At 45.8% G+C, this 24,619-nt stretch overlaps 1 protein-coding gene across 5 annotated transcripts in view; it reads left to right on the forward strand.

The window, feature by feature from the left end:
- Window positions 1-24,619, forward strand: part of LOC119166825 (serine/threonine-protein kinase VRK1) — a 46,495-nt gene extending 21,876 nt beyond the window's left edge. For 2 of the 5 annotated variants that reach the window (XM_037418191.2, XM_075867451.1), the window contains exons 7-15: window positions 512-610; window positions 7,679-7,808; window positions 10,765-10,885; window positions 12,920-12,978; window positions 13,573-13,748; window positions 14,369-14,419; window positions 15,790-16,048; window positions 17,156-17,410; window positions 23,865-24,619. In XM_037418191.2, the coding sequence (XP_037274088.2) occupies window positions 512-610; window positions 7,679-7,808; window positions 10,765-10,885; window positions 12,920-12,978; window positions 13,573-13,748; window positions 14,369-14,419; window positions 15,790-16,048; window positions 17,156-17,410; window positions 23,865-23,962 (1,248 nt within the window). In that variant the 3' untranslated portion in view covers window positions 23,963-24,619. The remainder of the gene's footprint in view (window positions 1-511; window positions 611-7,678; window positions 7,809-10,764; window positions 10,886-12,919; window positions 12,979-13,572; window positions 13,749-14,368; window positions 14,420-15,789; window positions 16,049-17,155; window positions 17,411-23,864) is intronic. The other 3 variants (XM_037418192.2, XM_037418193.2, XM_037418194.2) reach the window with 3 other exon arrangements.

The raw sequence follows: 24,619 nt of genomic DNA on the forward strand, positions 1-24,619 counted from the left end.
TCCTCTAATTATATTATAGGAAACTTGTGATTGTGATTGGATGGTAGAAGTAACGAGGGGAAGGGGAAGTAGTTTGCCCGAAATGTCGGCTGAGTATGCAATCTGAAAGGCAACCTACGTTAAATTTCATATTATGTAATAACTAGCCCACCTTTTGCCACTCGTATATTGGCCCTTTCTGATGGGTCTGTGGCCTCAATGATTTAAAAGCATATCAGTACCTATTTTCAGAATGTATAAAACCTTGATGCCGAATCAGAGATATGGCTCTTCTTTTGTGGATTGACTCGATAACAGAAAATGCTTGGTTATGGCTGTGTAGCTCATGAATATACTTTATTGAAAAAATGTACATACAGTCAAATCCTGTTTAACGAACTCAAAAGTGCCACAAAAAGTGGTAGTTATACCATTTGTGGAGGTAATAAACAGTTATGAGTTAGCAATCTGGGGAGTACTTGTACTGCCTCCTTAGGTTTTATTTGACCGTAGATTTCTTTCCCCGAAACAGATTGATGTGCTGGAGTACGTACACAGCTATGAATACATCCATGCCGATGTCAAGGCGTCCAACCTTCTACTAGGTTTTGGCAAGGGCAACGAAAACAAGGTGGGTAGAAGTGTCAAGCCTGTCGGTCGCGGGGTTTCGGTGCAAGCTCTTTTTTTTCTGTTGAGATATTTTATGTTAAACAGGCCCTGAAACAGTTGTGACAATTGTTTACTGAACCATTTATATAGTAGCCCAGATTCTTAGACTGAATTGAGCTATTTTCAAAAGATGCATAGATAATTGCCAGGTTTTAAAGTTTCAATGGCACAGGTTGCAGTAGTTTCACCACATCATCCTACGAAGGTCTTGGTCTAGGGGTCCAGAAAAGACGATGGGGTATGAGACTAAAGCCACTGGCTCCTTGTGTAAATTAATGAGAACTCCATTATGAATAAATAACTGCATGTACATTAATTATTAATTAACCATCTCTATGTTAAGCAGCATGCTGCCCTGTTTAATAGGTCCCATGAGCTGAGTGTCGCTTACGCTCAGCCACATGCAGGTGTAGCATCCCAATACAGTGCAGGGTGCGCAGAGAACTGCATAGGTTTTGAGTTTCTAACAAGCACCACTGCGAAATTGTGGTGAAACCAAGCGGACGGACGCACCTTCACTCAATCCACTTTGTAAGAGCGCGACATGCGCTCTCTGTTCTGCTACTTGCGTGATCATTCTGCACACGGAGCGGATATCGTAAACGTAAAGGTGCCCAAGGGGCAGTGACTCCACCCAACCCTCCTCCTGATGGTGCACTTCTAGCCGGTACCTTCTCGTTCTAAGCCCACTTCTTATTGTTGCGAGGACAGTTTCAGATGAGAGCCTCTGAGCATCCATATCGCGTGGAAAAACCACTCGTACAAAGCACTAACATTTTGCACCGGGAAACATGGACGAGTGCAAAAGCAGACGTACACATTTGGACAACCAAGAAGACGAACGTGCAAGAAAGAAAATCGCGTTTGTCACGCTAGTCATTAAGATGTGGAACGGTGCTCTAGAAAAGAAAAGCACACCGGCCATGTCAGCCAATGGGAGACTCCGTATGGCGCACTAGAAATCATAGGTCAGCACTTTGAGAGACTACTCACTCATACTCACTCACCACAATTTTTCAGCCTTCACCCTCACTCACTCTCATACCCACGTCTACTCCCACTCATAGGCCCTCACTCACGTTCATACTCACGCCTACTCGCACTCATGAGTACTCACGAACGTTCATACTCCCTCCTTGTCACACTCAGAGTACTCACTCACGTTCATGCTCACTCCTTCTCACACTCAAAGTACTCACTCACGTTCATATTCACGCCTACTCACACTCACTCCTACTTACTCACGTTCATACTCACTCCTTCTCACACTCAAAGTACTCACTCACATTCATACTCACTCTTTGTCACACTCAGAGTACTCACTCACGTTCATACTCACTCCTACTCACACTCGTGAGTACTCACTCACGTTCAAACTCACTTCTACTCACTCTGAAAGTACTCACTCACGTTCAAACTTACGCCAACTCACACTCTAGGCCCTCACTCACGTTCATACGACTACTCACACTGATGAGTACTCACTCATTTCATACTCACGACTACTCACACTTGTGAGTACTCACTCACGTTAATACTCATGCCAGCTAGCACTCATAGGCCTTCACTCACGTTCATACTCACGACTACTCACACAGATGAGTACTCACTCATGTTCATACTCACCACTACTCACACTTGTGAGTACTCACGTTCATACTCACAACTACTCACACTGATGAGTACTCACTCACGTTCATATTCACGCCAGCTAGCACTCATAGGCCTTCACTCACGTTCATACTCACAACTACTCACACTGATGAGTACTCACTCACGTTCATACTCATGCCTACTCACACTCACTCCTACTCACTCACGTTCATACTCACGCCAGCTAGCACTCATAGGCCTTCACTCACGTTCATACTCACGACTACTCACACTGATGAGTACTCGCTCATGTTCATACTCACGACTACTCACACTTGTGAGTACTCACTCACGTTCATACTCACGCCAGCTAGCACTCATAGGCCTTCACTCACGTTCATACTCACTTCTACTCACACTGATGAGTACTCACTCACGTTCATACACACGCCTACTCGCACTCATGAGTACTCACTAACGTTCATACTCTCTCCTTGTCACACTCAGAGTACTCACTCACGTTCATACTCACTCCTTCTCACACTCAAAGTACTCACTCACGCTTATACTCACGCCTACTCACACTCACTTCTACTCACTCAAGTTCATACTCACTCCTACTCACACTCGTGAGTACTCACTCACGTTCAAACTCACTTCTACTCACTCTGAAAGTACTCACTCACGTTCAAACTCACTTCTACTCTACTCAGAGTACTCGCTCATGTTCATACTCACTCCTAACACTCATGAGTACTCACTCACGTTCAAGCTTATGCCAACTCACACTCTAGGCCCTCACTCACGTTCATACTCACTACTCACACTGATGAGTACTCACTAATTTCATACTCACGACTACTCACACTTGTGAGTACTCACTCACGTTCATACTCACGCCAGCTAGCACTCATAGGCCTTCACTCACGTTCATACTCACGACTACTCACACTGATGAGTACTCACTCCCGTTCATACTCACTCCTACTCACACTCGTGAGTACTCACTCACGTTCAAACTCACTTCTATTCACTCTGAAAGTACTCACTCACGTTCAAACTCACTTCTACTCTACTCAGAGTACTCACTCATGAGTACTCACCCACGTTCAAACTTACGCCAACTCACACTCTAGGCCCTCACTCACGTTCATACTCACGACTACTCACACTGATGAGTACTCACTCATTTCATACTCGCGACTACTCACACTTGTGAGTACTCACTCACGTTCATACTCACGCCAGCTAGCACTCATAGGCCTTCACTCATGTTCATACTCACGCCTACTCACAGTCACTCACGTTCATACTCACGCCTACTCACACTCATTGTTCATGGCTCACGTTCATACTCACGACTACTCACACTCTTAGAGAAACACGGACTGCTGGGCGAGTTGGTAATTCATTTTAACGGAGGTGCACGAAAAATTGAAGTACAAAAGGAAGACACCTCGAGACAGCGCGCCGTGTCCAGGTGTCTCCTTTTTGTACTTCAATTTTTGTGCACCTCAATTAAGACTCATAGTTACTCACTCACCTTCATACTCACGCCTGCTCAAGATTATAGGCCCTCACTCACCTCCGCACTCGCATAAGAATTCACCTTCATACTTACGCCCACCCATACTCAAGCGCACTGACTCACATACTTTTACATTCACATATTCATCATCATCACAGCAGGACAAAGGCCTCTCCCCTGTTCCGCCTGTCAACTCTGTCCTTCGCTTGCTGTTGCCACTTCATACCCGCAAACTTCCTAATCTCATCTGCCCACCAAACTTTGCCTCCCCTTTTCCCGCTTTCCTTCTTTTGGAATCTATAAAATAACCGGCAGAAAACGAAAGTAATGAACAACAACCTCGAAAGAAAACAGCGCTTCGAGATAGGTGGCAGTGCACTTGAAGTTGGAAAAGGTATATACGTCTACTTAGCACAGGTAATACCTGCGGAGCCAAGCCACGAGACTGAAGTAACTAGAAGAATAAGAGTGGGGTGGAGAAGATTCGGCAAGCATTCTCAGCTCATAACTGGTAGATTGTCACTATCCCCTCAAGACGAAGGTATATAACAGCTGCATCTTGCCGGTACTTACCTACTGAGCAGAAACCTGGAGGCTTACAAAAAGGGTTCAGCTTAAATTGAGGGCGATGGAAAGGAAAATAGTAGTTGTAACCTCAAGTGTCAAGAACAGAGCAGAGTTGATCAGGGAACAAACTGGGGTTAAGGATATCATAGTTGAAATCACGAAGAAGAAATGGACATGGGCCGGGCAGGTAGTGCGTAGGCAGGATAACAGCTGGTCATTAAGCATAACTGACTGGATGTCCAGAGAAAGCAAACGGGTTATGGGGAGACAGTAAATTAAGTGGGCAAATGAGATTATGAAGTTCTCGGGTACATAATGGCAGCGGCAAGCACAGGACCGAGTTGAGTGGCGGATCATGGGAGAGGCCTTTGTCCTTCAGTGGACATTGTCAGGCCGATGATGAATATTAACATTGAGGTAGCGTTACGTGTACTCAGGTTACACAAAACAATCGAGCTGAACAATAGTCGCTTTCTTTAAGGGGCGGTAGGTTCCACAAACAGGCAATGACTCAGCGCAATTACGACGCACCTGCACATTCATTTGTGTGCCATGACGCGTAGGAGATGCTGAGACATCGTTTAGAATCTCAGTAATGTGTTACAAGCACTCAAAACGCGCTTTCGTAGGCTACAACGCACGCGCGAGAAATAGAGACGCTCTCGACAGCTTCAGTATACTACACGGCCACCGCTATGATTACCCGCCAGAACCCAAGACGTTGCCATGCTATCCGGCTCAGCCGCCTCGTTCGTTCCACTGCCCCTAGCCCCTTCTGACTGCACTAGCGGGACAGGCGGACGCCGGGGCCTCGCCGCCGCCCGGCCACTGGTAGGTGTTCTGTGGCCCAGCGCGACCGTCGAGACGGCGCCTCCCCTCTCTGCCTCGCCTTCACATGGAATGCATTGCGTACGGCAGTTTTGCATTCGAGAAATTGTGCGCATCTTCGGAGATGTTTTCCTTCCTCTGTGGGTCGCGCTCACGTGGAGACTTCGTTGGCTCCGTGCCGGCACTGACGATTGCAGGGGGCCTTATTTATGGACCTGCGGACGCGGTTAACGTTCATTGGCAGTGTGCGTACGCAGGGTTATCGCGGACAGCCGAATAAAACGGTAATTAACGAGTTGCGTTATGTGTGTTTTTGTGTTAGCCCGCGTTATGTGAATTATAGAATGAATTTTCTAGGGTGATTGGGCGCTTATTGCACATTGTGTCTGCACTGTTGAAGGCATAATAAGCCGCCGAAAACTGAAGGGAGGGTAGAGATTGAAACGGCGATGCGAACAGGGTCCGATTACGCTATCGCATAGTATACTATTGACGGCGAAGCTCAACCGTCCTCCAAGCTTTCCTTTTTTTTTTTTTCTTAATGGGGCACTGAGAAGGCGAAGTTTGCACACAGCTTCGCGCTTGAGAGGTGATGAGATCACTTAAGGTTTTCGTTCAAGGCAGCCTTCACTTGAGGGACAACGCAGAGATAGAAACTGCAAAATCACTGCGCACAATGTGCGTCGTGCACACAATGTGCTTTCTCTCGTGGGCCATTTCAGCGTTTTGTTTTGGGGGGGGGGGGGGGGGTGCGCAGTGTTTTTTTTTTTTCTGAACCGGCTCGCGTGGCGATTTTTGTTAAAGGGCTTCTCAAGACCTTGTTGTTTTACATGATTATCAGCGGGTTGCGTAGACTGAAGGCGCTAGTGGTAAGTGCAGCAAGAATGGTAGCTATAGGGACAGGCAGTTCAAAGTTATTCAGCCTAGAAAATTCAAATTACAATAAAATGGACGGCTACCCTCAACTCAAATTTTGCGCAGTCACCTCGCCCCCCCCCCCCCCCCCCCATCTGATGTAGGATGGCTCCCCCAGTTTCCAAACTAACATAAGGCTTTTACGTACAGTAAGCTTGCATGCCATAGTGCCCGTTATTTCCAACGTATTGAAGACGCCGTTGCAATGGTTACAAATATTTATCACACTCATAGTAACTCACTCATGTTCCTACTCGCTGCTACTCACACTCACAGCAACTCACTCACCTTCGCAGCCAAGTCTACTCACACTCATGAGTACTCACCCAGGTTCGTACTTACTCCTATTCACATTCATGAGCTCTCACCCACTCCTAATCACACTCATGAGTACTCGCTCACGTTCATACTAACAAATACTCACACTCATCAGTACTCACTCATGTTCAAACTCCTACTCACTCACGTTCTCACTCACTTCCATACTCTCTCCTTCTCACACTCAGAGTACTCACTCACGTTCATACTCACTCCTACTCTCACTCATTTCTACTCACACTGATGAATACTCACTCGCGTTCAAATTCACATCTAATCACACTCATGAGTACTCACGTTCATACTCACTCATACTCACACTCAGAGTACTCACGTTCATACTCACTCCTATTCACACTCAGAATACTCATTCACGTTCATACTCACTCCTACTGACACTCATGAGCCCCCACTCACGTTCATACTCACTTCTACTCACACTAAAAGTACTCATTCACGTTCATTCTCACTCCTACTCATACGTGCTCACTCACGTTCTACTCACTCATACTCATCAGTACTCACTCATACTCACTCTCACCACATTCAAATGAGTATGAATGAGTGTGAGTCAGTGTACTCATGAGTGAGTATGCCAAGCTATGCTAGAAACGTGCTCCGAGTGAGAGCCAATCAGCGACCCAGGAACAACCTTCAGAAAACTCTCAACAGCGGCCATTCTGCTTGGACGAGGCCATTTTGAGATGGCGCAAATTACACACAAGGGGAACAGCTTCAAATCTAGTCCAACCAACCAAGATAATGACGCTCAGCTCGCTTCAACCAACGCTCATGGTGCGCGTGCGAAGTTCGAATAAATTTCGTTCCTTTGGGCGCATTTCACTGCTGCCGGCATGTTTTGAAGGACCAAATTTAGCATTAGTAATTTGAGAGTACTGTATTTACTCCCATACCATTACTGTATTTACTCGCAAGTAAATACGATTTCTTTTTTTTTCTTTCTTTGAGTAATTATCACAACCCCGAAATCTGCCGCAATAATGTCGTCTGCTCGTTCCAGCCACTGACTATGATAGCGGGCGTCATCTGGCGCCATCTTTTTAAGCATCAAGCGTACTATTATTGCACGGAGATTCAATCCAATTCAATCCAAGCCAAAGTGGCAAATGCGCATTGTGGCGTGTTTTGTATGTTGTGTCAGTAATCTTGTCATGTATGGGGCGTATTTGTATTGAGTGGGAAGGGTCTATTATTACACCCTGATTACCTTTGTCCACTCATAAGTGTAACTTTTCTACACTGGTTTCTCTCTCCGACTAGGTGTACTTAGTGGACTTTGGTTTAGCCTGCCGATACACGCAAAATGGCAAGCACAAGGAATACAAGGAAGACCTCAGGAAGGCACACGACGGCACGATCGAGTTTACAAGCCGCGACGCCCACATAGGCGGTGAGTCTTCCTTCACCCCATGCCTTTTTCCCCCCTTTCTTAAAGGGGCCTGCAAAAATTTTCAGCGAATCTTCGAGAAGCTTCACTATGAAGTCAACCACCATGTTTATTCGCGTAATGAACCTACTCCCTACTTCGATTCTTTAAAAATATATATCATGTTTTAAGGGGAGACACGGGTCTCAAAGATCAAAAAATTTCTAATAAATCAATTTCTAGAAGTACTTTTTAAAATAATATTCAATATATAGAGTATGAAGAAAGTGTTCCCGAAAATGCTGTTGCTATGTAATGCGTATTTGTCGAGTAATTTGGTCAAGACAGTCTCGTGACCATTACCATTCGTGACAACTGACAACACCTTAAAAATGGTCATATTCATTGGTAGTGTGGCATTTTGCTTTTATTTGAAAACCGTATTCTTTTGTTCCCAGCTGAAAATCACTTTTGGTCGAGCAACAACGCAGCCATCGTGAATAAAGAAAAAACAAATACTCGCACATCATAGGTGCGTTTCTATCACATGGGGCAGTTCTCTGTTCCCTATTGGATGTCAAGTGATTCGTCTGCTAGAGAGCGGTGCGCAATCCATCATTTTGTGACGAGGCCTAAGCGACGGCTGTCAATCAGTGTGATGGCAGGCGGTCACCAAAAATTCCATACTGCTCATGTGTTCGAAAAGAAGCGAAAACGGCGTCTGAGAGCATGCAGCGTCTTATCAGCGAAACTCTCTGCCACGGAGAACATAAAGAAAAGCTGGCTGTGCCAACGCTATCACGAACGCGGCTCCTGCGATCGCGGACGCGATAGTCGGGGCCAACGATCACACGCGAGACCTGCGCGTTGGCACTCCCCTGGTTTCCGACGCTAAAAAGGTGGCTCTTGCTTGTCATGCGAGTGACATTCAAAGAGACCTTTTGTCGACATCAGCCTTACGATGCGAGCAGTCTGTTTTTCGAGACTCGGAAGCGGCCACTGGAACGCCGTTCAACGTTGTAAGTTTAGCGATAATGAATGAACTGGTTCAGTGTATGAAGTGCGGTGTCTGGGGCAGACCTGGCAGTATTTCTGAAAAAGATCTCGGGAATATGGCATCGCCACGAAACTTGTGCTGACATGTGGTGAGGGCGGGGAACTGAAATTTGTACGGAGTACGCGGGGGGGGGGGGGGGGGGGGAATGCGGTGCACGGTTTGTTTCGAAATCAACATGCTCGTGCGTGGTTTGCGCGGCACAGCAAACTGCATTGAATTGCATTTTTTTTTCACCCTGTATGTTTCACAGAGATGCAAAGACATATAAAGATTACGTGAAAGTGTGAATGATTTCTGCCTTGTAAAAGGCTGCCACGCATGATAATGACGACTGCGCGAGCACCGTCAAAACGCTTTTGCATGGAAACTCTGGAAACATCTGGCATGCAATGAAAAGAAAGTGCACGAAGAATGATTACGACTACACTCCTGGTGGCTTCTAGCATCACTACTGCACTGATTTACACCATTACCTGTTAAATATACAAGCTCACCATGTCCTTAAACTTCTTTTCTCGTTTTCTCAACACATTTTTCATCATGTCCGAGGCCATTGCCCTCACTATCTTTTGATCTAGTGGTTTGATTTTGATAATTTTTGCAGCATTTTAAAGCTTATACCTTGATAAGTACTACAAGACCAAAGACTTATATTCTTGTTAAGAACAGTGATTTAATTAGTGATATAGTTAATCAAGTTTCAGATTTCTGATGAGTCTACTTGTTAAGGCCATAACTCTTGAACCAATAAAGCTAAAAATAAAATTATGGTTTCCTTGCACTCTCTGTTCTTTACAGAACACTGCCATATCTAATTTGCAGGAATCTTTTATGAGAAAGCTGTCCAAACAGTGGGCAGAATGTAACTAATTATGAAATGGAAGCGCACAACGTAGAAGCAGACGGAAAGACAGGGACAAGCGCTTGTCCCTGTCTTTCCGTCTGCTTCTACGTTGTGCGCTTCCATTTCATAATTAGTCATGTATCACCAACTCGCCCAATCAACCATTTTGGCAGAATGTAAGTTTATAGAACAGTCAATATTTTAAAATCTGGAAGTGACAGCTGCAAACTAATTGCATACTTGTTTTCAGCTGTGAGAAATGCAAATCATAAAAATTTGTCTCCCAGTGTCTCTCCTTAATGTATCTATTTGTTTTATTTTGGTGTGATAGCCAGTGTCATTGACGATCGAAATACATTTAAGTATTGCGCTATTATAGCACAAAATAACGACACAATAAAACTCAAAATATGGTTTAACAATCATGCTAGACAGTTGGGTGCACGGACAACATTGACCAAAATTCAAGTCGTGCTTTTTTACCTATAGCTTTTTACTTATATCTCCATGCAAGTACAGTGGCGCGCAAACAAAGCGCAGCCACGACGTAACTGTGCCCATTGTGCTGACGACGCGATGTGCACCTGCAACTTGCGTGTGCCCGCCCGCCATCGCAAATGCGTTTATGTTGTTGGGTTTCTCGTAATTAACTTCGTGCTGCGCAAGGCACAATTGGCTAGTATGCTAGCTACATGGCCATGCGTAAAGTTGGACGTCACTACAGCGTCGATCACCCCGCCACAATGGTCCATAGTGGCTATAGGGTCCTGGGCTGCTAACCCGCAGGTCGCGGGATCGAATCCAGGCTGCGGCAGCTGCATTTTCATTGGAGGCGAAAATGTTGTAAGCCCGTGTACTCTGATTTGGGTGCACATTTAAGAACCCTCGGTGGTCAAAATTTCCGGAACCCTCCAATATGGAGTCTCTCATAATCATATGGTGGTTTCGGGACGTTAAACCCAACAAATCAATTAGTTCAGCATTTATCTGGGTGCATTAGTTACTGGAGCTTGCAGGAAGGAAAGATTGAAAAAAAGAAAAAAGAAAAACGTCTACTTTTTTTTTCTTTTCGTTGTTAGCCCACTCACGAAGGGGTGACATAGAGATCCTGGGCTACAACCTGCTCCAGTGGCTGTGTTGCCGGCTGCCCTGGGAAGACAACCTCAAAAACCCTGAGTACGTCAGCCAGCAGAAGAGCAGGTATGTCCTCCGGTCACTTCGTAAGTCGTGGGTGCGGATCCCAGCAACTGACAGGGCTTTTTTCTGGTCCTTTTCAGTTCGGTTTAGTTTACGTGATGATTACTGCCTTGAAAATAATTAGCCTTACGCTTTCCGAGGCCTAATCGTTGCCTAGTTGTTGTTTTTTAGTACAGTAGAACCCCCCTCATAAATGACATGCGCTTAGAACCTGCTATTATTGCTGATAAGTAGGTTGTATTGCTTTCATTTTCCCATCAGTTCCTTTTTTGATGTAGGCACTCTGGTCCCTTTTGTGCCAAATTTTTGTGTGTTACATAAGTGTATCAAGTTACATCATGATTCTACTGTGTAATATGCAGTTTTTAAAATATCGCTTTGTGTGTCTTGGGGGCATTTTGTTTTTCTTTTTTTCCCCTACACTGAGAGTTACCAAGTGCAATGGAACTTCAATTATACGTCCCCCGATTCCACGACGGCCCGCATTTTACGACGAATCGGTTAGGTCCTGGCAAGGTCTCCATAGGGATAATGTATTAAAAACCTTAGTTGTCAAAGCAGTTTTATGCCGACCCCGCATCTTACGACAGCATTCAGATTTCGTCCAAAAGAAAAAAAGAATTCCTTTACTCGAATCGAGTGCGGACCATCCGTGCCTCCGTCCGTACGTCTGCCCGTTTGTCCGTCTGCTAGTTTGTCTGACCATCCGTCCGTGCGTCCATCTAGTGAACACTGGCAAGTACCGCCATCTCACATCCCCTGTGGCACGCACATGCATACATGCATACATACATATATACAAAGGACGGACAGACCCACGCCTTAAGGAGCTTTGCCCCTTAAAAGGTTAAGCTTTCTGTGAGATTTTCATGGCATGGACACTGAACTTTTATCATCTGTAGAATCACTAATTATGATTTGATTTGAAGCCCGCTTGTAGCGGTGCACTTATTACTACTTATGCCATTTATCTATACAATAATATTCACTTAAAGACGATCGTCTTTCTTGGGGACTTTCGACGCACAAACTTTGGTCTGTCTGTCTGTCTGTCCACCGTTACAGCGAACTGGGTGATGGGTGCTGCGGATGGGTCGACCCCATCTGCAGCACCCATCAATGTTGTTCAAGGATCAGCGTTCATACGTGTGCGATTTTCAATTAAAAAGCAATTATTGTGCATATCTGAGGCACCATAACAACACATATATATTCTGCATGTTCGTCTTTTACTAGAAAAGGCATACATAAGTAATTCTAAGGACCATAGTGCTTATCACGCTGCGCTGACCATGCAACGCACGAAAAGGCGAGTGTTTCCAACGCTTTGCTAAGAAGACACGGTGGTGGCCCCTACCCGTCGCCTTGCGTTCTACACCTTATCATCTCTGAGACGGGCGCGCACGCCCATCTCAAGGCTACGCGCTTTGTTTTCCAAAAAAAACTGCCAGATGGCGCTCATGTTTCATGTGTGACATGACTTGATACGCTCATTCGCCTCCGCTGCACGCTCGAGGCACTCTAACGCAGCACCTCCAGAATATCATTCGCCGATTTTCTTGCGGAGAACATCAAATAAATGTTTTGTTCACTCTCTTCACACGCAAGACTATCGTCTTTCGACATTTGCAGATTACGCGCAGATACGGGGTCAATTTTTTTAATAAGCACTTTCTGTCCTGTTCTCTCCAAAAACAATAGAGTGGCAGCTTTGTGTATGTATCTTCTTCTTCTGAATTAATTGACCTAGAAGAAATTTTGTTTGCATATCTGAAATAGGCAAAAAAAAACGTAAGCATGTTTATTTTCATCGTTTGGTCTAAAGAGGCAGGAAATGTCTCCACACGTCGTGTCTCCCCTTATGCTGACAGGGTCTAAGTGAATCAGCATATCACAGTAATTTGGAAACAGAACTGTGCGCAGTGCAATGAAAAAACAGTGGAACGGAAATGGACAGATAACAAACGCTAACAACAGCTTTCGTGCTGTCACTACTAGATCGTTCGAACCTTTGTTTTGAGTGTTTTGTTTCTGCAGGCTGATGGAAGACATCCCCCTTCTGATCAGCAAATGCTTCCCGCACGGAGACATTCCATGTGAGTATAATTTTTATTCCTTTCGTTTTTTTTTTTTTTGTTTGTGTGTGTGTGTGTGTGTGTGTGTGTGTGTGTGTGTGTGTGGTTTCGCGCAGAAATTGCCACATGCTAACCTAACCACAGCACAGAACTTGTGTGGGCCAGTGCACTCCTCCATTCTTTGTCCTTCGGCTGGTTCCGTCCCTCGAGATTATTTTTATTACTTCCATAGGCATTTCGAAGTGCCGGTTCCACGGAAAGGGGGAGAGGTCATCTAAGCGCTCCCCCTCCCTGCATGAGGCTCAATCCGTGGGGCAGTTGACTCGATGCAATTAGAAAAGGGAAGCAGACGTCAAAGAATAATGTGGCAAACAACAGCACAGACCAGAGGATGAAGAACCTAGGACACAGCCCTGACACTCTGCTGATTTTCTTATTAGAAAAGCAGGGAATATAAGTTGATAGTCTGTGCCGTCTTTTTCCACAATGTTCATGAACGAGCAACTAACCCACATAAGACCCCATGTTCGAAGAATAACACTGTCAATTAGCTATTTATTGGCCAACTGTGCATTGTTACGATACTACAGGTGTTGACGAATGTTTCGAACCCAGGTGGCATCACTGAGTTCCTCCAGTATGTGGCCTCCATGAAGTTCGAGGACACGCCCGACTACAAGCGGCTAAAAAGGATCCTCGAGAAGGGCATCCAGGCGGCCGGCTTCAAGCCAGACGGCCGGCTACTGTTCACGCCACCAAGGACGCCGCGCCGGAACTCCTTTTCACCAAAGGTTTGTGCCGCACCGGATTTGTTGGCCACTTGAAAGAGTTGAAACTTGGTGATGTTGAAGATGTTGAAACAGTGTAAAATACTAAGAAGCGGAAGAGGTGCACCAGAACATTTATTAACTGTGCCATGAATTTGCCGCCAAAGTGAGGAAAAGATCAAGCGACCAGTAGGCTTGCGTGGGGTACAACGTTGCCAACAGTGGTGCATACATGTAGGGGGCCATCCTCACACTGATCAGTAGATATGTAAAATGTGAAGTGTTAGGGGTGTGCGAATTTTTTTTTTTTGCCATTTCGGAGCAAAATTTAGCCTTTGAAACGGCTGTGGTCCACAACCTATTTGGTACGCTCAAATCAAAAGGGTGACTTTTGAGGAAAGGCATTGTCTAATGCGCAAGCCTAAACGAAATAGGTATTCTGCAGATAAAATTCATTGATCAGGGTTGAAGAACCTCATTTTATCGCACAAGGGTAAAAGCTGTTTTACGAGGGGCTGTAGACGTTTGGTGTTTCGAGTGCTTTTTCGCACTGTAATGCTGTGTTATCAATGGAGTGTGGTTAATCCTCACACGCCTTTTTTTTCTTTGTGTCGGTGCATTTTTGTTTTCTGCCCACGACATAGGTGTGTTTCTGTGCCTCCCCTATGGAGCTCATCATGGCAAAGTGGCAACCAGTAAGTTTTGTACAACCTGTCCAGAAAAAAAATATATATATATACACATATATATATTCCTGCTCACGCTTCTTCGTTGCAAGTGGCACATTCTCCCAACTACGCCCTAGTAGCCTTGCTGTTTCGCCTAGTTTTCGGTGCACTTCGTTTAGCTCATTACACCACATTGCACTAATTGGTTGTGGCTGCCAGCATTTTGGTGTAGGTCATTACATTATGCTAATTCTAACCAAGCTCTCCAAGCCAAAGCTTTTGTCTGCTCTCCCAGCATCTTGGCTTCTGCTTGCAAGGGCCTCTTCTATGCACTGAGAGGGTGCTTTGTTTGCTGGTTCATCTAATTGGGCTTCATTGTATCGGTTTTCATTCTTTTCTGCGTGTTGGTTGGAAATGGAGTTTGCAGCTGTCAGGCTTGCTAATGGGGCGTCATTCCAAAGTACAGTTCGCCCACATTGAACTGTACTGTCATGAAGGGCATGACTACTAGTCTTGCAAGTTAGTTGTTCGCACACCCCTAAGTGTATCTTTAGTTGTCAGATGGGATGTATGCGCACCTATTCAATCAATTTCCGTGTACAAAATTGGATGTAGCTGTGCGAGTAAAACCAAGTTTGCTGAGAAAACTGTATCTTTGTGGAATTCCTAACTGGTATGGGTATGTCAAGTCACTGGCAGACAGCTCTTGTGGTTGATTTCTTTTGTATGGTCGATCACAAGGATACGAATTTCTCAAGCTGTAGAGTTGCTACACTCCCTGTAAAGTTGTTTGTGCCTTGATGCGCACGTGTTTCGTACATAGGCTGTATTCAGAGTTCACAACTATCGAATGGTAAGGGGGCGTGCTCGCGAGCGTTTATTGTCACCATCATTATCATCATGGTTAGTGCGGTAGCGCCTGCTGTAACACATAGCGGCAAGCTGGGTGGCGGCGCATGAGATGAGCGGTTCTCTTAGACATGTGGCGCTTGGAGCGAGCGGTCGTCTTTTGCGGTGGGTCCAGGGTGGACGGCACCGCGAGTCGTCTTTTGTGGGCCCTCGTGGTGAGTCTAGCCTCGGGGACACCTCCTTGTGTTTGTTGTGTTGTTGGGTGTTGTGGAATATTATGTAAAGTTTTGTTTAACGTGTTGATCACAACTTATGCATTTTGATTCGGCTGACAATATCATTGTTCTCAGTGTACCTAATTGAATAAATGCGTTGTTTAAATTGGGTTCGACCGCATCTACTGTGTCCGTGTTCCGAGAGCGTGATGCCTCATTCCGAGACCCCACAAAATTAGTGTCACGTAATGTAATAGAAGTCCAGTCTATTCAACATTTCCGAGCCTCTCGGTGTCTGCAACTGTATTGCTTTTAATTCTCGCCTCGTCCCAGAAGAAGCCCGTGCTGCAAGAGATCATCCTCGCCGAGGACAGCATGGATGACGAAAGCGGGGAGGACGAGAACGTCGTCAAAAAGCCACCACCGGCCAAGATCGCCCGTGGCCGCACAACACCTGTCCGGAGGAACAACCGCCGGTCACCCGCAGCGTCCAAGTCTGCCTCAGACTTCAGCGACCTCAAGCTCGAACCCGAGCGAAAGCCGGTCAAGAAGAAGGCAGTGTCAGCTCTCTCGGCCAGGACGAGTTCTAAGGGTGAGCTCTAAAGCGCGCTGTACTTTGTTCCAACTTGAGGAGGAGAAAAAGTCAAATTTGTCTACAGCTATTGCTGTTGTTTCCAAAAAGAATTTCCATAAATGCTCGATCATATAGCACTTACTCATTTCTCTGGTGTCAAGCACTTCTGGGGAGTTCCAGATGGTTGACTTTGTCATAAAGACGTTTGTTTGTGTCGCTTGTTTTTGGTTGGAATTCGGACATTCCGATGAATTTCGTTAGAAACTCTATATCGCTGCGAAGCTAAGCATAATGTTTCAGGTACACTCAAACCTCACACAAAGTTGCATATTATACCAAAATGCTTGTTATATACTAAATTTCGTTATAAATGTATAGTCCTAACACGATGTGTATATATTGCAATGTTAATCATTTATAACTAGTATTTCATTATATGAAGTTCGTGATACAGAAGTTTAAGTATTCTAACAAGCATTTAGCTCCTAATGTAGTGTGGTTTTTACGTTAGCTGATAAAAAGCCCTTATGGCTCAACCACAAACTGGCACATTTTCCCTTCGCATGTGGAGGGCAGGTGTACTGCAGTAGTGTTGGCAGAGCTGACATTCCTTCTTGTGTTTTAAACAACTGCAAGGATGTTGGAAATAAACTCGAATCAGCATGTTATTCACCAGGGGCAAGTTTAAAGGCGAAAGCGTTTAATAGCTCATAATCGTGATGACCTATCCTTCTGTCTGTGCCCTGGAACTGTGCCAACTGTGGCCCCTCCCCCTCATACTGCTAGGAATGTCGTGGTGGCACAGCGGCACATAGCAACAGTCGCACCACCACAGCTGTTGCCTCTCTCTCTCAACATTTGATTGCTGACAGAGTAATAAAAGAGGGGAGAGAGAAAAAAAGAGGGATGGCTGAGCCAGTCCAATGGCTGGAATTTACAAGGTGTCCTTCGATTCTTATGTTTTAAGAACTTGGCAGCGCAAACAAACGATGCCTAGGGCTCGTTTTGTGTCCTGCTCGTTCTATCTCTCTCTCTTGTTTCTATCGTCATGTTTGTATGTAATGGAATAACACGTCGTCCGAGGCGCTGCTGATCGACTCTGGTGACTGGCAACGTTGTGTGCAGACTCGCGGAAGAATGGCTTCTGCGAAGACAGCAACAGCATGGGCCTGGACAACCCTACTCCGGCCATGCTGGAGGTTCTCCAACGCAAGCAGGCCCTACTGGCCCAACAGCAGGAAGGGCTGCTGCCTTCGAATGGCCGCAAGCGTTCCAGCACCTCTCCGCCGGCCAACCACTGTCCCTCGCCTTTGTGGGGGGACAGCTCTCTGTCGCCCACCCAGACCTGCGATGCCGCCGTGCAGGCAGACGACAGCAACGGTGTGTTGCCGCAACTTTCCTCTGCTCCTAGTCAGCAAACTGAAGAAATGTGATGTGTGTTGCAGAATCAACTGAATATTGTGGGCCGATTTTCATTTCTAGGGGTATTTAGCAGATCCATTCTCACCTTAATCTTACCGTATTTTCGTGCGTATAACACACACCAAAATTTGAAAATTTCAGTAGCCAAGTGGGCGTTCAGATAATGCGCGGGGTTTTCCTACAGTGCTGCTTCACAGCATTACGTGTTGTGCCGTGAAATCTCTTGGCAATCTAGCAAAGGCTACGGAGGAAGTTCCCGCAAATTCTTGTTGCTCCCCAAGTATACGGCAGCTTGTGCCCAATTTTGGTTTTGCTTCCTTGCATTGTTGAGAAACATTTGGGGAGAGACAATTTGATTGTTCATTGTATACCTCACTGTCACATTACAAGTATGTTTTTGGACGTTTGCGGCCGCGCAGTGGCCCTTCACCACGCTCCACATGCCCCTACGTCACAAACATCGTGTTTACCTTGAAAAGGCGCTAGCTGAAAAAGTGGTCCTGTCTAAGAAAAGGAAGGCATTTTCGCAAAGGGAACAATACCTGTATCTTACCCACAACTTCCCGCAACTGTTTCAATTCCATAATAAATAAAGCAGTACAGTCTAATCTCGAAATTCAAACTCGTAGGGGCCCGAAAGTTTCTTCGAATTGGAAGAAGTTTGAATTAATGAAAGCTAAGTAAACGGAGGGCTCTCCATGCAGTGGCGCATGTGCATTGAGCCAACACACGAGGGGGAAGTTTTAGAAGACTGACATTTATTCACATATCGCAAGACATCCATCATTAGTTGAAGTAATCGGGTTATGGGCATCCGCACTTGCTTGCCTTGCAACGAGTCAATCAATTCTGCCGCAGCTTGCAAAGTGAGTCTACCTCGGCTTCAGCATTCTCCTGGCAGAAGAATTTGCGCTCGGCAATGTCCAGGGCCGGCATTCTTTGAAGACGACGACAACAACAACTGTATCTCCGTTGCTACTCTTTCCGCCAAAGCCGCTGCGTGGAGAGAAGCAGATCGGCATTTGAAAGAGAACAAACACTCCACGGCAGTTTTTTTTTTTTTTTTTTTTGCTTTTTTTGCACGCGTTGTTGATTTAAAGGAGAAAGGTTGCGTGGCAGGAACGGGAAAGGGCAAAGCATGACATTGGCACGTGAGAAAGAGCCACACTTCGCGGCAACTTTTTTTCCCCTCTCTCTTTCTTTGAGCGCGGCATTGGAAGGAGAAGGGTCGTTACGTGGTAGGGGCAGAAAATGGAGACGCGTGGCGCAGGCGCGTAGAAGATCATCATTTTAGAGAGAGAAAACATTCCACAGTTGCCTTTTTTTTTTTTTCCTTTTCTTTCGCACACTGTTGAGGTGACAGAGGTGCCGCCGCGGGATTGGGCGGGGTGCTGAGCAAGCCCTGCCGTAGTGGTATAGTGGCTAAGGTACTCGGCTGCTGACCCGCAGGTCGCGGGTTCAAATCCCGGCTGCAGCGGCTGGATTTCCGATGGATGCAGAAATGTTGTAGGCCCGTGTGCTCAGATTTGGGCGCACGTTAAAGAACCCCAGGTGGTCTAAATTTCAGGAGCCCTCCACTACGGCGTCTCTCATAATCATATCGTGGTTTTGGGGTCGTTAAACCCCACATACCAATACCTACCGGGGTGCTGAGCATTTTCGAAGCGCGGTATGTTCGAATTAACCGTCACAAGTGCTTGCGCGTTCAAATTACCGGGCGTTTTCGCCCACTGGAATACACGTAGCTTTGACGGGACCTCATCGTGAGTTCGAATTAAGCATGTTCCAATTAATGAGATTTGACTGTATTTATTTCAGCAAGGCAAATGAGATAGCAGTAAATTTAAATACTATTTCTTGACGCGGTATCAGGCATGCATTTCGGTTCTGTTGTTTCCATAGTTTTCACCGTATTTGACCTCTTTTTACCTCACTGATATCACTACAGTGTACCACGAATATACAGAACGCACATATATCAAATTTCCGGGTATATAAAACTCATAAGTTGTCCCCTTGAAATTTCTTTGTAAAAGAATAGAAATTTCAAGTCTATATCGAGCAGTATTTTTACCAGCCTTCGGATATATCGAACGCTGCACGAGCTGGAAGGTGCGCTTCAGCACTCGCCGCACCCCCTTATTTTCGTGGCAGTGCGGCTCTGCGCGCGAGTTGGAAGGTGCGCTTTGCACTCGCAGCGCGTGGCGACGTTCGCGTGGCACCTTGCCTCTGTCAAAACCTGAAACACTCGGATAAAAGTAAGGGCGAGAGGGCTCGGAGTGCACAGTCACCAACTTACGGAACGATTTCTTTTTTTTTTTTTTTTTGTCTCTCATGCTTTTTCCGCATACCCGTAGGCTCGGAGAGCTGGAACGAAAGACCCAACGTCCCCCTCCTTTCACTTTTTTTTTTTTTTTGTAGCTGTTTTGCAAGTTTTGATCAGCCAACCAGAGCTCCCGCCTTTTGCTGTTGCCCCTGCGGGTGGCCATCCCATCGCGAGCGCTTTGTTGCTTCCGTTGTCACGTCACCTACGTACCACCACATGTGCAGAATTTCTTTGTTGCTGGCGTGGTGTGCAAAGCCGGTACGGACTCCTTGAATTCTCTACTTCTCGTCTAGCTTTGGCCAGTGCAGGGGTGCAAGTGCTGTGCCATTTGCGCCATTCTGACCTGCTGCGCCTAAACGGTGCGTGTGCAACGCCATATTTAGCCGAATTTTATTATCAACCCAGCAACACGTGTGGGCTACACAAAGCGCGCAACCGTATCCACATCAAATTAGTTCAGTGGCATCGTATTGGCCACATGAAAGGAACCGTGCTGTCGCACCTGGACAGCCTGTATAAGATCGAGACTAGCGTCTTCAACATTTCAAAAACTAAGAAGCAGGCCACGATAAGCAATTTTTTTTTTTCACGCTAATAAGTCATTCTGTTGCGGCATGTGCGCGAAATTAGTCATTCTTGAATGCGCTATCGTAGGTGATAATCAGCTACAGGTAAGCCCTCGGGGCCTGTATTTTTTTATGTATCGAACTAATTCACGATCCCCTTAGAGTTCAATATATGCGAGTTCGACTGCAAATTCTCCACATCTCGGCCTGTTCGCCAAGCCTAAATCTATCTGTTCTGTCTCCATGAGTAGCGTCCGGCAGCAATCCTTCACTACATAGCAAAAGCTCAAGATTGTCCCCGAGGAATTCGGGAATCGCGAAGCGAGCAGACAGCACGATGTGAACGATTCCTGCGTGTGCCAATGGAGAGGCGCTGAGCCAGAGCTGCAGCTAGTGAAGTTCATTCAAGATGTGTGAAGGCAGGGGTCATGCCGTATTCGCCAAGATGGCCAAAGCGGAAACTCGGCGACTGTTGAGAGAGCTAGGCCTACCTCCCGGATTCCATGCAAGCCGCAGAGGGCTGCACTGCTTTATGAAGTGATGAGGGCCCTCTATTGCTACAGCAGTAGCTTTTGTACGGCTTTCTTTTTTTGTACATCAAATGTGCGAGCATTACGTGAAGATTTTTTTTTTTTTCTTTTGTCCCCTCGGGAAGCTCAAAAAGGCGGGTGGGGATTATGTAGGGGTGGGTTATGCGTGTTAAAATAAAAAGTTGAATTATCCTAGTATAGGGGAAGCGCCATTGCTCACTGCCTTTGGGATTGGCCTACCTTTGATCAAGCGACAATATCCTGACAACGTCGTTCTGTAACGTCACCCCAGGATTAGGATTATTTGAACCACTCTTGTTGACGCTAGCGGTCTGCATTACGCACTTGATAAAGGAACTGTGGTTTTCGCCCCAAGTTTCAGCAATAACACGCATGGCACTGCTTTAGTTTGCTGCCTGTGTTTTTCTTTCTGGATATAAGGAGTGCTGTGTTTGTTTGTTTTATCCCTTATCTGCTTGTGATTGGCCAGGGCGCCATGGACTAGGCCGACACTTCCGTGCCCTTCTTGCCCGGTTCGTCGCTTTGCACCTCCCGGCACTCCTCAGGGCACTCGTCCTTTTCGTCCTCGCTGCCGTTACACTTTTCTGCCAATAAGCACCAATGACTTCTTTGCTTGCGAGGTTCGACAGACACTGGAACAAATAAAGTGGCAGTTACAATGAACTGTTCTTGTCTGCGAACTTCTTAAACATGCTGCCACACCTAAGCCCTTCAGCCACGTTGTGATGATCAGCTGTCTATACATGCGTTAAATTTGGTACCAAAGTTGTGGAAATCAGTGGCACCAGTGTTAGAAACTGAGTTTACTATGCCATATAAATGTGGGTGAAGTGCAGTAAAGGCCCATATGATACACACCAGCCTGGTTGTAATGAGAGATTGTTTATAACAAAGTAAATAAAAGTCTCGTAATAGATATAGTGATGGGAACAAGCTTTTATAACAAACATTTGGATATAACAAACTTATTTTCATGTGAGATACAATTTTTTTAATATGAGGTATGAATGCAATTTATTTTCAACTTGAAGTCCATTCTCCCTAGGCCCGCTTACTGACATCACCAAAGGTGTGTTGTCAGGCTATTGGCCGCGAGATCGAGCAGAGTCGCCGCCTGGCGGCAACCTGCAGAAACAGTGTAGTTTGGATTGCTCCTTGCGTCGTCTGCTAGCCATGTCGTGTTTTTATGTGCGCGTATGTCATGCACGTTCTCGAAGTGTGGTTTGTCCGGTCATGTCAGCAAGAGTGTAGCTGTTTCTACGTATGCCTGAAATGATGTATTAAAGCATTTGGTCTTGCTTGGCTGCTAATGCATAGTAATAAGATCAGCGAGTGCAACTTTCCAGAGTGCTGTTTATGGTTGTTGCATTCACCAGATGGTGAATTCAGGATGGGTGCCGCTTTCTGTTTCGAGAACATCGCAAAATGCTATTGGCATACTCCCAAAAATGAGGACTATTAAATGCTGTGTGAATGCAGCATTTTAGAGCGACTTTCTAGGTTATGCACTTGCGAGTTGTTGGTAGGTGTACAACTACGGCACTGTAGTTTATCGATCATGCGAGGAGCTTTAGTTGTGTTTATCTGGCTGTGGTACCACTTCATAGAAATATTACTCCCACATAAACTGTGAGACTTCGGTACTTGCACTGTACTTAAAACAGTTACCGTGCGGAATCGTGTGCTTAAATTTAAGAATGCTTTAAAGAACCCAGACTTTAAAAAATAATTCAGATGGCATGCCTTATATGTCATGCCGATAAGTCTGTCCCACAATTCATGGTGCACAGAATGAGAGGGAAAAAAATCGCGTGCGTATAAGGTGCAAACGGTGGTACTGAATGAATCGCACAGATATGCTGGCTTTCTACAATCTTTCTCTATTTTTCGTAGTGTGCAAATGCCAAAAGTAAATACATAGCTCAGTCACGCTACAGCAGTGCGTAGTAGGCGGATCACCTGCTGACCCGCAGAGCGCGGGTTCGAATCCCGGCTGCGGCGGCTGCATTTCCGATGGAGGTGGAAATGTTGTAGGCCCGTGTGCTCAGATTTGGATGCACGTTAAAGAACCCCAGGTGGTCTAAATTTCCGGAGCCCTCCACTACGGCGTCTCTCATAATCATATAGTGGTTTTGGGACGTTAAACCCCACATATCAATCAATCATCAAGTAGGCGGATCACAAGCTAACCACGCACAAACAACACGGCAAAGGCGTAATTTAGTGCGAAAGCGTGAAAAGAATCACCCAGGGCAAGCATGCTTATGAAAGGCAGAATGCGCATTACGTGCGGGTAATGTTAACGTTGCATAGGCATCGTGCACAGATTCAGTAGCGAAGCGCATAGATAATAAATGTAAACTGTAATCAACACATTTGATCCTCCGACAATAGGTTCAGATCGCACGCAACGAAGCGCCACTGCGTGTGTTTGTATATGTGCCGTCGACTGCCTATCCACACTTGCGCAGGACAGTGCTGCCACCTATAGCCCGATCTCGCCACAAATAGTATCAATGCTGGTGACTTCACGCAAGTAGTAGGGCTAGTTGCAATGACATTTGGTACTAAAAAAAATACAAAATGGCTACTTGCGAGTCACCGATGCAGCTTCTGAGCTGAGAGTGGATTTTGCACTGAATATGCAATAGAACTTCACTTGTAGCGTTATTACCCACATGCTTTTGTACTTAGCCTAACTCAAGCTTGTGAGCTGGTAAACATGAAGACGAGAAGACGGACGGGAAGTGTGAAACATGTAGCGCTTGTTAATGGTATCGTCAACGTTGCCATCAGGAAACTATGAAACGGGAATGTACCAATGAGGTTTTATTCAAAGTAGGGGTCACACTTCTGTGCATAAACGTCTTGCTGGGGGGGGTGCAAATCGGGGCATATGCGTTGATGCCGGGAAACTGTGCAAAGGTGTGGTTTTTCCTCACAACAGAAAATCCCGTCTTTTGTTTCAGCACCTCGACCGTCGAGAAGTGACCGGGCAGCCCGAAAGCGTAACCTACGTACCACCTGTTCCACCGGCTGTCAGACCGAGGCATCCGACGCGGTCTAGAGGCGGCGACGGTCAAGAACGCAGTGTTTGGTACAGAGTCAAGAAAAGAAGTTGAAGGTGGTTCCGAGCACTGCGCTGTGCATTATGTGCGTGAGAGACGTCAGAAAAAAAAAAGAAAGGTCACCACATTTTCCTTCGAGGCTTTCATCGACATAGCAAGAGTTTCTTCAAAATGGCCACCTTTGCCAGCGTGTACAGACTTCTTGTGCTGCTCTGTGGTGCGCCTGCAGTTGTTTTCAAAGAAAAATAATGTTGGACGATCGAATTCAATGCAGTCTTTAGCTGCCCAATCCAAGCATTTTCTTAAACCCAGACTCCCTGTCCCTTTTTTCTCCAATTATTTTTATACCTTCCTTCTCACTTTACTTTAATAGTGGTATGTGAAGTCATACATACCTCTCGACACTTTATAGGCTTTTTTTATTTTCTGCTTCACGTAGTCACCTGCCATTTGCTCGGGCCGTTCGTTTTTGTGGTGGTCTTGTACAAACGCCTTGCCCGTAGTTGTACATAGATGTTGGGCATTTCATCTTGGTGTTGCCAGGGCACGCCATTGCATTTTTTTACTCCCCCTTCTGTGTTACCATTTTGTTCTCTTTGAAGTAGCTCATTTTTTAAAGAAAATAATAAAAAAACTTGCTAGCCTTGGCGTTGACA

The sequence above is a fragment of the Rhipicephalus microplus genome, chromosome 6 (assembly GCF_043290135.1).
Source record: "Rhipicephalus microplus isolate Deutch F79 chromosome 6, USDA_Rmic, whole genome shotgun sequence".
In the NCBI taxonomy this organism is placed as follows: domain Eukaryota; kingdom Metazoa; phylum Arthropoda; class Arachnida; order Ixodida; family Ixodidae; genus Rhipicephalus; species Rhipicephalus microplus.